Source organism: Carassius carassius, chromosome 17 (assembly GCF_963082965.1).
Source record: "Carassius carassius chromosome 17, fCarCar2.1, whole genome shotgun sequence".
NCBI lineage: Eukaryota > Metazoa > Chordata > Actinopteri > Cypriniformes > Cyprinidae > Carassius > Carassius carassius.
In genome coordinates, this window is record NC_081771.1 from 15650286 (window position 1) to 15662611 (window position 12326).

Below are 12326 nucleotides of genomic sequence, written 5' to 3' on the forward strand. Positions count from 1 at the left end.
AATCTCAGTATCTACTAATAAGAAAGCTATAAGGACTGTTAGAATTTGCTCTGCCTTTGATCTTGTGTAATTTTGTTTAGATTTTGGCCCTCTTTTCTTTAGTTCTATTTTATTCTTTATTGTTTTTTGCGGCTAATATTATGTGATGTATGTTTATACTTTTGTATGTTTTTGTTCTCTGCATTAATAAAAAAAGGAAAAGAAAAAAAGCTCTCAAGGTGATTTGTATGCAACACGTCGTGCCTTGTGTTACTAAATATGTCAATAATATTTAACATTCGATCGTCTCAGTCTGTAAAAATTAGCTCTTGTCCTTCAAGGCAGCTTGAAGTAAGCTTGTGTTACTGAAGTAACCAATAACATCGATACAAGTTTTTCATGTTACAATGTGCAACAGTTTGTTGCGGGTAATTATTGTCATTCAGTAACACAAGTTTACTTCAAGCTGCCTTCAAGGACAAGAGCTCATCTTTACAGACTGAGATGATCGAAGGTCAAATATTATTTACATATTTAGTAATACAAATCAGCGCGAGAGCTTTCCAATATGCGCATCACTGAGTGGTGTCTGTACTTCCTGGTCAGAGAGCACATGTCCATCAAAAGCTCACTATCCAATCAGAGTAGACAACTGTTAAGCCTGCCCCCATGAGAGGTTTGTGTCAAAACACCAAACGAAAAATTGCGAAGCAAAAGCGAAATCTGTGGCAATTCATTCAGAATCCACGATTAGCAAAATCGAATCTTTGAAAAACATTAACAAAGAATGAAGCATATTTGAAGAGCCTGTTAAATTTGTGCGACTGAGTTCATTTTTTTCATTTTCATTGTGTTTTTCTTCTTTTGTAAAGGCATATGTTTGATAGTTTCTGAAAAAGTTACATTCAGTTTTATAAAGTTACGTTCATTATTATTGAACCAAATGTAATTCCATATCTTTGCACTATTTGGAGGAAACAAATGTCAGCGACATGCAAACTAGGGGTGTTCTAGCCTTTCATCCTTACTGGGAATTTATATGGAAAAGCAGCTTCAAAGTATTAAATTCAGGTGACTTTCAGAGCAGCATATGTTTAAATTTATATTTTCTTGAGTAAATTTGTGTAGAGTCAATACAACTTTGGGTTATAGACACTTTTATCAGTTCAATTTTATATCTACAACCTAATTCTCAACTGCAAGCTACATATTTAATACTGTTAAAAGTTTGGGTCAGTAAAATTCATTATTTTATTCAGCAAGGATGCATTTAAAGAACAGTGATTATATAAACATTTATGATGTTGAAATGAATGCTGTTTTTTTTTGGTTTGTTATATTTACATTTCTATTCATTAAAAAATCCTGAAAAAAATGCAGTTATTTAAAAATCTAATAAACATCAATTCTAAGTTAGCAAGCGTTAGCTTGGTTGCTAGCTGCTTTCAGTCGCATAAGAAAATCAGAAAAGAGAGGGAGAAGGGAGAAGGAGTTCAAGGAGTTGAAGATATATACAGTTAAAAATGTTTGCCTCAGCTGGTGTGATCTATTTTCATGTTTTAAATGAAACTATTGAGATTATCAAATCCAATTAACTGATTATCCTGTTTCTCAGGTCACTACATGGTCCCCTCTTTAGACAATAACATTTTACAAAAGGAAAGGAAAACTTGACTAGAACTCAGTCTAAAGGATTCTAATGCCACCCTTGTATGGACTAGTCTTTATTTTAGTATGTGTGATATGTAGTAAGAAATTAATGAATTTATCCACAGTGAAAAGTAACTATTGAGTGAAAATTCAAAATAAAATATTAATGATTCTATCTCTGATAATCCTGGGTTGCTATGGTCACGAAGGTTTGTTTACGCATTAAACTCGTGGCCACGAGAAAAACATTTCATTTCCTCAACATAAGAAGTCGTGGCCACGAGAAATGGATGTTGTTCTCTCAACATAGCATCTCGAGGCCACGACATAAGGATGTCCTTACCTTGACAAAATGATCTCGTGGCCACGACATAATATGACGCTCTCACAAATTAATATCTCGTGGCCACGACATATTATCACGTTCCCACGAGTTATTATGTCGTGGCCACGACGAAACTAAGTGAACCGAACAAGTCACTTTACGGACACCTTAGAGAAGATAGATTTAGCATTAAGCACCCCTTTAATTTCTTCACCAAAGGATTATATTTTCAAAAGAGACATTATGCTATGGCTGAAAATGCAGTTTTGCTGTAGCCATGCACTGCCCACAAAAGTGCTCTCCTCCGATGAGACTGTGGCATGGCTGAATGAACACTATGAGAGCAACCAGATGATGATGGATGTGTTTTTTTCCATTCTGTTAGACATAGGGCCACCTCTATGCCAGTCTCTCAAGAGAACATTCACACATTCTGTCACATAATACACATAGTACACCGATGAGGGGCTTTATAAAGACTTGTCATAATTACTTTCATACACAACTATGTTCTCTGAAATGGAAAAACAAGCAGACACATAGTATTTGTGATTTTACTGGGCTGTTTAAGTGAGAAATGGAGGGAGAAACATCCTCAGGCTAGGGACATTTGCAAGAGGGGGGCAAGGTGAGAATTGTCGTCTCAGTCCTGTAAATAGGCAGCAGCTGAGAGGGTGGTGTTAGTGTTACCAGTCACATGCAGAGATGTCATGGTTCAATGGAGGTCAGCTGCAACTAAAACAATAAAAGAAAAGGAGGCCAAGTACATTAATTTAGATTTCATCACACTCTTACGCTTGATTTTTTCAGCTGGTGAGTGAGCAACAAGAGAGCCGTCCCTTGCTGAGCCCTTCCATCGATGATTTCCTCTGCGAGACCAAGTGTGATGGAGCTGTCCGCCCAGTAACCTCCAACACAGCAGGTACTGCAGATACTGACCTTCCCATACTTCCCAACAATTCTGCTTCTGCACTGTATTATGCTCTACTACACTGTACTATTACACTATAATTCTGACACAAACAAGAATAGTAGATGAATTTAATTTGTATTTTTATACTACCATTCAAAAGTTTGGTTTATTTTATTTAAATAGGTGCTTTTATTCAGCAAGTATTAATTGAAATTATCAGAAGTTATAGTAAAGAAAGAAAAAAAACACTCAATAAATACTGTATTTTTTAGTGCTGTTCTGTTCTTTCTGATAATTAAAGAATGCTGAAATAAATGTGCCATGGTTTTCCCAGAAAAATATTAAACTGCACCACCATTTTTAACGTTGTTAGTAATATTTTTATTGAGCATTGAACTACAATTTTACAATGATTTGTGAAGGATCGTGTGAATACTGGAGTAACAGCTGCAAAAATTCAGCTTTGACATCACACAAATAATATAAATTCAAAAATATCTTCAAATAAAAACAGTTGTTTTCTTTGTAATAATATTTTACAATATTACATTTACTGTATTTTTGATCAAATAAATGTCTGGGTTGGCATTAGAGACTTTCAAAAACATTTTAGAACTCTTACCAACCCAAACCTTTGAGTGTAGGTCTACAATGAAAATAAATTATAATTTGTTGTCCAGTCATTTTTCAACATGAATGCTTGTTCAAAAGCGAATAGGAGAACTGTAACACTTAATGGAAACTAGAAATGGCCCGGTCTAAAAATAATGTTGTGCAAGATTTGAAATAAAATAGCACAATTTATGATAACAGTGTTGGTCGAATTCAAATAGATGTACTTGCATGACTGGAAATAACTGGCTGATGGCATTACCAAGATGGCTATAGGGTTAAATCACTTTAAAAATGACTGTTTATTAATCTAAATAGATCATTTTCAGTTCAGTCAAGACATTTACTTAACATAATTAAGTAAATTAATGAAACAAAAGGCATGCAAACTGTTGCCTTAACAAACCAATCAAAATTCAGCAGCAAAGAGAAATCTGTCAAATTTTTGAGTCTATATTACAGTAAATATCAATGTTGGCTGCTAACACCAAATATTGCTCATTCTTAAGTTTCTACCTACTTAATTCCTCACAGATGTCATCTGTATTATATACGTCTTCAACACTGATTAGCAGAGCAGACAGACACATTACCAAATGAGGAAGTAAGTGGCCTCTTACTGCATAACAGCTGTGTTTCGTGAAATCCACACTGAGCAACTAAAACTGTATTTATTTCACTCGCACCCTCACTTGCCTACACCACAAAGCAATTAAGACAACCATTCCTACTCCCTATAGAGTTTCTTGTTTACTTTCTGATTGTGGAAAACAGCATATTCTATTTACCAACAGATTATGTTTGGAGGATCTTTGGATTGCTTGTAATTGCAGCAGTCTGTTAATTACTGTGCCTTTGAACGTTATGTGAATTGAGGTTTAGAAATTACCAGGCAGAACTTTCTGCAATCAAAAATGTCACAAAATACTTCACATTATGAAAGTTTTTCAGTCCATCAACCAAATGGTGAAAGTGTCAGTTATTGATTTATGTGTAGTGGAGTATGCCTGACATGAAATGTGAAGCCAGAGTCAAGTGCCATGTAAACACTGCATTGAAGTCATAGTTTCTTGTTGGCATCGCTCTAAATATTTTTTTGCATAATGTTTATTAATATGATTGTATACTTTTTATGCTTAATTAAACTAAATTCTTTTGCTAAAAATGTAAGAAGAATTTAAATGATTAGAGAAACACCAGGCTTTTTAAAGCAGTTTCTGTCTGTAAAAGGAATGGACCTGATTATAGAAATTTATATTCTGGTCTTTAATGTGAACTGCTGTAATCTTTAGAAGGAACACATCTGAATTCAATTATTATTCTCTGGCAGATTCTCCCGAGTGAGCTTTGGATTCATTTTTCATTTTAGTAATAAAAAAATCATGACTTGCTTTGGTTTCAGAATCTTCAGACTATCATATTATCAAGGTGTCAGGACTCCCATACTTCTTTCTTTAAGACAGTTTATGAGATTCCAAACAAGATGTATGTTAAACCACAAAACTTTAATTACATCTGCAAAGTACAAACTGTAAAGTCATTTAATTAATTAAATAACAATAATAATGATAAGCTAACATTGTGTAAGACTGACACCTAAACACCTAAATAAATATATTTTTACTCATATATCACATTTACCAAAGGTTTGACAGCTTATTCTATGCACAAATGATTATCTGCTGTATCATTTTGACATCAAAACTAGAGAAAAAGTGTATGATTTCTAAATGTCATGTTAACCTAGTTTCTGTCTGTTCGTCAGGTTTTTTTATGAGCTTTTGATTTTTTTATATATATATATTTTTATATATATATTTTTAATGAATTTTTTGATAGTTGAGTCAGCAACATTACATTCAGTTTTATTCAAAAATAAACACATCTTCAAGGTGAAAGAAACATATTGTATTATTTGTTATTAAATATACATATTTTTTCAAAACCAACATGAATGCATGAGTGCATTTCTGAGAACTTCCTTGAACATTTTTTCTTCCTTTTCTTTATCGAAGACATACTTGTCATTGACCCAGTTATCAGTGTTTTTATTGTACATGTGAATGCAATGATTGTGAATCTTCTTGATCATATTGATGTCTGAGGTTACTGCACAAAGTAAAGGGCTTTAGAAGATTTCAAAAGTTTTGGTGTCCAGGCTGGTCCTTGTGTGGTCGGAAGAGACAAAAGCATGTGTTGGTAACCTGGTTTTCAGCTGTGTTGTTTGTGCCATTTTCAGAAGGTGTGCTGTCAAGCCCTCAAGGCTTGGAACAAGCATCCTCAATGTTGGATTCTGCAGTACTGACCTGCATGGATATTTTTTCTACCACCTGGTTATGAAGACCTCTTTTCTGCAAGCCAGAAGGGCAACAGGAAGGGGTTAGAAGCTGTAGAATAAGTCGGGAGCGTCTGTTCTTAAAATTCACATATGGGGGGGTTCAACCATCTAAAGTTTTATGCTTTAATCTCACCTAATCAGAAAGTTGACTATATTCCCTCTGAATATTGAATGAACACATTCTTCTCAAACCTTCATCCTCTGCAGCAGAACAAAGTGTTCTGTAGACAGTGTTCTTGATGAACTGTGCGTATATATATATCTTTTATCATATATATATGTCTTTTATTACTGTAACCAAGCAGGTAGATAAGTGCCCAGAGCAATAACTAAGCCAGGAAGTGTTATTCTGAAATTTTTCTTTCCTTTAAACACTGGTCTTAGTGTGTGTTAGCTGATGTGTTAATTCGAAACTGAGCAAAAACTTGCTAGCTCACCTCAGCTCATGACAGTAGCTCTCAAATGTTAATGCTCTTTTAATCTGTTGGAGATGGATATGGGGGATGAAAGGATGTTGATGCTTTCACACTAGCACTGCTGGTGCACACCCAGGTTTGTTTGATATCAGAGTTCAGTTTCTTTGGATAATGTGAACATTGTTTTCTGAACTCGGGTGTGCACCTGTGATCCATACACAAGTCGAAAAGGAGTGGTCTGGGGTATGATTCATGCAAACTCTGGTACCGTTAATTTCTGGTGTACTGTAAATGCAGTTTTACTAAATCACGAAAGCGAAAGCAATAATTTCTTCTCTTCTGTGTCAGTCTTCAACTGTTCAACGAAAACACCCACCCACTGCCATTATAAAACATTTTTTTATATTACTCTGATTGGATTCTTCTGAAAGAAGAAAGTCATACATTTAAGATGGCTTGAGAGTGAGTAAATCTTTTTCATTTTTGGGTGAACTAACCCTGAAGGCTGAGTCACTGATGTCACATGGACTATTTTAAATGATGCCCTTACTACCTTTCTGGGCCTTGAACATTGTAGTTGTGTTATTGTCTATGCAGGGCAAGAGAGCTCTCGGATTTCATAAAAAATATCTAAATTTGTGTTCCAAATATGAACGATCATCTTATCAGTTTAACCGGTTAAATGATAACCGAGTGTAAAATTTTGACAGATTAATACAATTAGTTAAATGGTTAAAAAAGTCATTTATTTGCCGCATGGTTCAAATACGCTAAGCATATTTTAAAAATAGCGTTTTTTAGAGAGAAAAAAACAAGTTGTGTATAAATGGCATTTTAGTATTTCAAATAGGCCTAATGCCAACATGAAATTTTTACAAACATTATAATAAACACTATAACCCTAGCTAGGCTATTTTAGTTCTCCTCACCCACAACAAATCGTTTCAATTTAACTGTAGCCTATTTATAAAAGAACAAGAATTCAAAATATAAGAAGCTATAAACGACAAGCCAAAATGAATTCATTTAGTCTAAAGTGACATTGAAACCAACTTAGGGTCTCTCATTCGACACAAAATCAAATGTTTCTGTATTTGCAATGTATTTGAAAGCTAAAATACAGGTGCATCTCAATGAATTAGAATGTTGTGGAAAAGTTTATTTATTTCAGTAAATCAACTCAAATTGTGAAACTCGTGTTTTAAAAAAAATTAAATGCACACAGACTGAAGTAGTTTAAGTCTTTAGTTCTTTTAATTGTGATGATTTTGGCTTAAATTTAACAAAAAACCCACCAATTCACTCTCAACAAATTAGAATACTTCATAAGACCAAAAAAGTGATTTTTTTTTTTTTGTGAATTTTGGTCTTCTGGATAGTATGTTCATTTACTGTGCATGTACTCAATACTTGGTAGGGGCTCCTTTTGCTTTAATTATTCCTCAATTCAGCGTGGCATGGAGGTGATCAGTTTGTGGCACTGCTGAGGTGGTATTGAAGCCCAGGTTTTTTTGACAGTGGCCTTCAACTCTTCTGCATTTTTTGGTCTCTTGTTTCTCATTTTCCTCTTGACATTACCCAATATATTCTCTATGGGGTTCAGGTCTGGTGAGTTTGCTGGCCAGTCAAGCACACCAACACCACGGTCATTTAACCAACTTTTGGTGCTTTTGGCAGTGTGGGCAGGTGCCAGATCCTGCTGGAAAATGAAATCAGCATCTTCAAAAAGCTGGTCAGCAGAAGGAAGCATGAATTTCTCCAGAATTTCTTGGTAAACGGGTGCAGTGACTTTGGTTTTCAAAAAACACAATGGACCAACACCAGCAAATGACATTGCACACCAAATCTTTGCAGACTGTGGAAATTTAACACTGGATTTCAAGAAACTTGGGCTATGAACTTCTCCACCCTTCCTCCAGACTCAATGACCTTGGTTTCCAAATGAAATACAAAACTTGCTCTCATCTGAAAAGAGGACTTTGGACCACTGGGCAACTGTCCAGTTCTTCTTCTCCTTAGCCCAGGTAAGACGCCTCTGACACTGACTGTGGTTCAGCAAATTCCTTGACATGTCTGTGTGTGGTGGTTCTTTATGCCTTGACCCCAGCCTCAGTCCATTCCTTGTGAAGTTCACTCAAATTCTTGAATCACTTTTGCTTGACAATCCTCATATAATGCTGCTGTTCTCTTGGTTGGTTGTGCATCTTTTTATTCCACACTTTATCCTTCCACTCAACTTTCTGTTAACATACTTGGATACAGCACTCAGAACAACAGCCAGCTTCTTTGGCAATGAATGTTTGTGGCTTACCCTCCCTGTGAAGGGTGTCAATGATTGTCTTCTGGACAACTGTCAGATCAGCAGTCTTCCCCATGATTGTGTAGCCTAGTGGACCAAACTAAGAGACCATTTTTTTAAGGCTCATGAAACCTTTGCAGGTGTTCTGGGTTGATTAGCCGATTGGCATGTCACCATATTCTAATTTGTTGAGGGTTTTTGTTAAATGTGAATCAAAATCATCACAATTAAAAGAACCAAAGACTTAAACTACTTCAGTCTGTGTGCATTGAATTTATTTAATACACGAGTTTTACACGAATATTTGAGTTGAATTACTAAAATAAATTAACTTTTCCACAACAATCTAATTTATTGAGAAGCACCTGTATTATGTACTTCACTCATGTTCCAACGTTCCAACAAAATGTATAAATTATGTTATTCTCCGCTCACAGAAGCACTGCAGGTTTGTGATGTGACATGATATGACCATATTAATCCTCATGTTCTGTTGCCTGCTACTTTAAAAATAATGTAAAAATAATCCCGCAAAACAAATATTTGTATTTTTAACAGGCTACAGACACTTATCCTTTCTAATTTAATCAAATTATAATTAAAAATTCTCTTTTCAGTTAACGGTTAATAATCAGTTAGCGAGCATCGGTTGTCAGTCAGGAAAAATAACCGAAATGAACATCCCTAGTCAGGAACAACACAAGGGTGAGTAATTAATGACAGAATTTTCATTTCTGGGTGAATTATCCCTTTAAGCGTTTATTTTACAGTCAGTGAGCAAATGGCACATGGAAGTTCCTTGACAATGAGGCATAGGCTAATTTTGTTTTCCAGAACCTTAACTCTCTCAGTTCCTCTGTGGTGAAATAAGCTGCCAACCTTCAATCAATTTGAGACCATCATAACTTTTTTTTTTTCACTTTTGCTCTAGTAGTTTACTAAGGTAACTTATACTCAAAACATGGCATTGGCCAGGGGATGTACCTCACACTTCTGGAGAATAAAGACAAATAAAAGTAGATTTGTTTATTTTCTTTTTGCTATGTCCAGTACTCTCCTCCTCTCTGGACCTGCTGGATCTGAGTGAGCCTGGTGAGAGAAGACACAGCAAAGACAGGAAGAGCCCTCTTTCTACTAAGGGCACATCATATAGGAAGAAGCCCGATGAAACAGAGCTGATACAAGTGGATGTTGAACAGAGTACACCCTGTTCCCGTACACCTGAAAAGATTTCACTGGACTCAGGTATTAAGGGTCAGACAGCTAAAGCTAAAGGCTATTATACCGAGAAGCACTCCTGGAAATCAGTCAAGGGAAATTAGATGGTTACACAAATTAAATTGTGTTTTTCATTACATGAACCGAACAAGTTCTGTAACGAAAAGCTATTTTTCAGTAAAAAAAAAAAACATTTGCATATCGTTATGTAGTTGCCCTTTCCAATATGTGCATACTACAAATTCTTCAAACTATGGTGTTCCTTGTGTTTTACTTGGGTTGCAGTATGATAATATATCTATGTCATACAGCATGGCCTCATTTTGTTTACAGTAGCAGTTCCATCTTCTTTGGACAAATGGGAAGAACTCAACCCACACCCGGAGCGAAATAGTAGCAGAAAGTGGAAGCTTGAGAGAAGACGTTCATCAAAAAATTCTGGTGAATTTGTGTGGTAAGTTGCTGCTCTAAAAATGTGTATGAAAACACACACTTTCTGGATATATAAAAGATATGAATACGTTTTTTCACATCAATTTCTTATGATATAATCCCAGGTCTATGGATTGCAAGACTCAGCTAGACACTGCCCCCAGGAACTCCCTGGAGGTCAGTAATAAAGTAGAGGCAGAAGCCATGCCAGTAACTCAAGTAAGTGCAACACAGAGCAACACTTATCACCATGTTTATGAGTCATGTTCATCTGTGCACGTGTTAGTGGCTTTCACGTTATTTCCCACGTGTCCCACTTTTGTAGGTTGTAGTTGTAGTTTTATCATATTATTGTAAGTCCATACACTTGAACCTGTGAATGGTTTGTTTTTGTAGCCACTCAGTACATTGTGGAACATTCTGTGCTAACATCTAGAATTCTTTATTTTCAGCTCAACAGGCAATATATTAGTGGAAGACATGTAAGCCTCTCTGTGCACTCTTTGGATCAAGCGCTGAATGGTCTATGCATTTGCACCATGGCAACAGCATCACCACCAAATTCAATGCAAAAAAGACCAAACATTTTTGTCAATACTTCATGGCAAGTAATGAACTGAAGTGGCGCCCTCAAGGCAGGTCACAGTTTGCAAGGGTTTTGAAATTTCTAGTGGTGCTACAGGGTACAAATGTTATACGCTTCTCCCCTCAGTGAAGCATGCAGATCTGTTGTATTGCTATCTATCATGATTGGATAATTATCAAATTAATTATTGACCAGCCACTGGTCAATATGAACAGCAGAGTTTGCTATTGGAAAACCATAAATGAAATTACACCAGCTATATGGTGTCTACCAGTGGGTGTCTCCTCTAGTGCCTTTGATTTGCTCATCACATTTATAGTCAGGTTGTAAAAAGTCATGTGGTGACTCCCCAAAAATGTATCAATACACTAATGATCAAATGTTTGGTGTCAGTAAGATTTTTTTTAAATGTTTTGTCTCATATGCTCACCCAGGTTACATTTATTTGATCAAAAATACAGTAATATTGTTAAATATTATTACAATTTAAAATAACTGTATTAATATATTTCAAATGGAAATTATTACTGTGATGGCAAAGTAGCCATTACTTCAGTCTCCGTACTTGCTAAATTAAAGTATTAATAAAAAATGGAGAGAAAAAAATTGAATGTTAGAGTCATTCATTAATAATTCATAATATCAGTTTAAAAAAATTAACTGTGAAATTTAAAAAATATATAGATATGATTAATGTTTCTTTACACTCTTATATGCCATTGACCCTTATATACATAAAGCTTATATATGGAGTACAGATTCATTTGTTAAGACTAGTCATGATGGAGCAATCAGTATATGTGAACTGCATGGTTCTAAAAACATGGAGCTCAAATTGTCTTCCAGCCATGAGTGGCAGTGGAAATGGAATGTGTAATGTTAAAGGTAATTGTTGCACTGACACAGGGTCTGACAGGGCACATTAAATGTAATTATACAGAGCTGCACCAGCACAATGAAGCAAGACCAATTGTCCTTTTTGAGGCCTCCATTATAGCCTCCTGTATGAAATCCGTTTAACTTGGTAACCTTGGTAATTGATTAATATCCAATGAGGCAGGTGGCAAATACTTCATCCTATTCCTTTGATTCAGTCTGCCTGGAAGGCTTTGTTATGCTGAAAATTGAATTGGGGAAATGGAAGTTTTCCATTGATAGCTCAGCACTTGACATTTAGAATGACCTAAGAACAAGATATAAAGCTACATACAGAGGGTGAATTTTAAAGGGTAACTCTATGATTACATTATTCATTAAAATGACAAGCAACTTTAAAGTTTAAGGAGCACCAAAAACATAACATTATTATCACTGAAAACGCAACAACTCTGGCTGTCAATCTTACATGTGCATTTAGTGTGATATTTTTTTTTAATGCAATTAAAAAGTAGCACAATTAATAATTCCCCCTGGCCAGTACATTAATTTAGTAATAAGGATTTTTTTCCATCATTGAACCACTGTGAAGACAGCTAGATAGAAGATATACTGAAATATTAAATGCAATGAAAGAATTGGCATGTCATGTAATTAGTTTAACCAATTTAATTGATTGACA

The 12326-nt window shown here is 35.3% G+C and overlaps 1 protein-coding gene across 6 annotated transcripts in view; it reads left to right on the forward strand.

The window, feature by feature from the left end:
- LOC132161197 (PEX5-related protein-like) overlaps window positions 1–12326 on the forward strand; it is a 75634-nt gene that overhangs the window by 46107 nt on the left and 17201 nt on the right. For 3 of the 6 annotated variants that reach the window (XM_059571078.1, XM_059571081.1, XM_059571083.1), the window contains 5 exons: window positions 2765–2876; window positions 9583–9777; window positions 10084–10204; window positions 10308–10401; window positions 10635–10664. In XM_059571078.1, coding sequence (XP_059427061.1) covers window positions 2765–2876; window positions 9583–9777; window positions 10084–10204; window positions 10308–10401; window positions 10635–10664 — 552 coding nt within the window. The remainder of the gene's footprint in view (window positions 1–2764; window positions 2877–9582; window positions 9778–10083; window positions 10205–10307; window positions 10402–10634; window positions 10665–12326) is intronic. The other 3 variants (XM_059571079.1, XM_059571082.1, XM_059571080.1) reach the window with 2 other exon arrangements.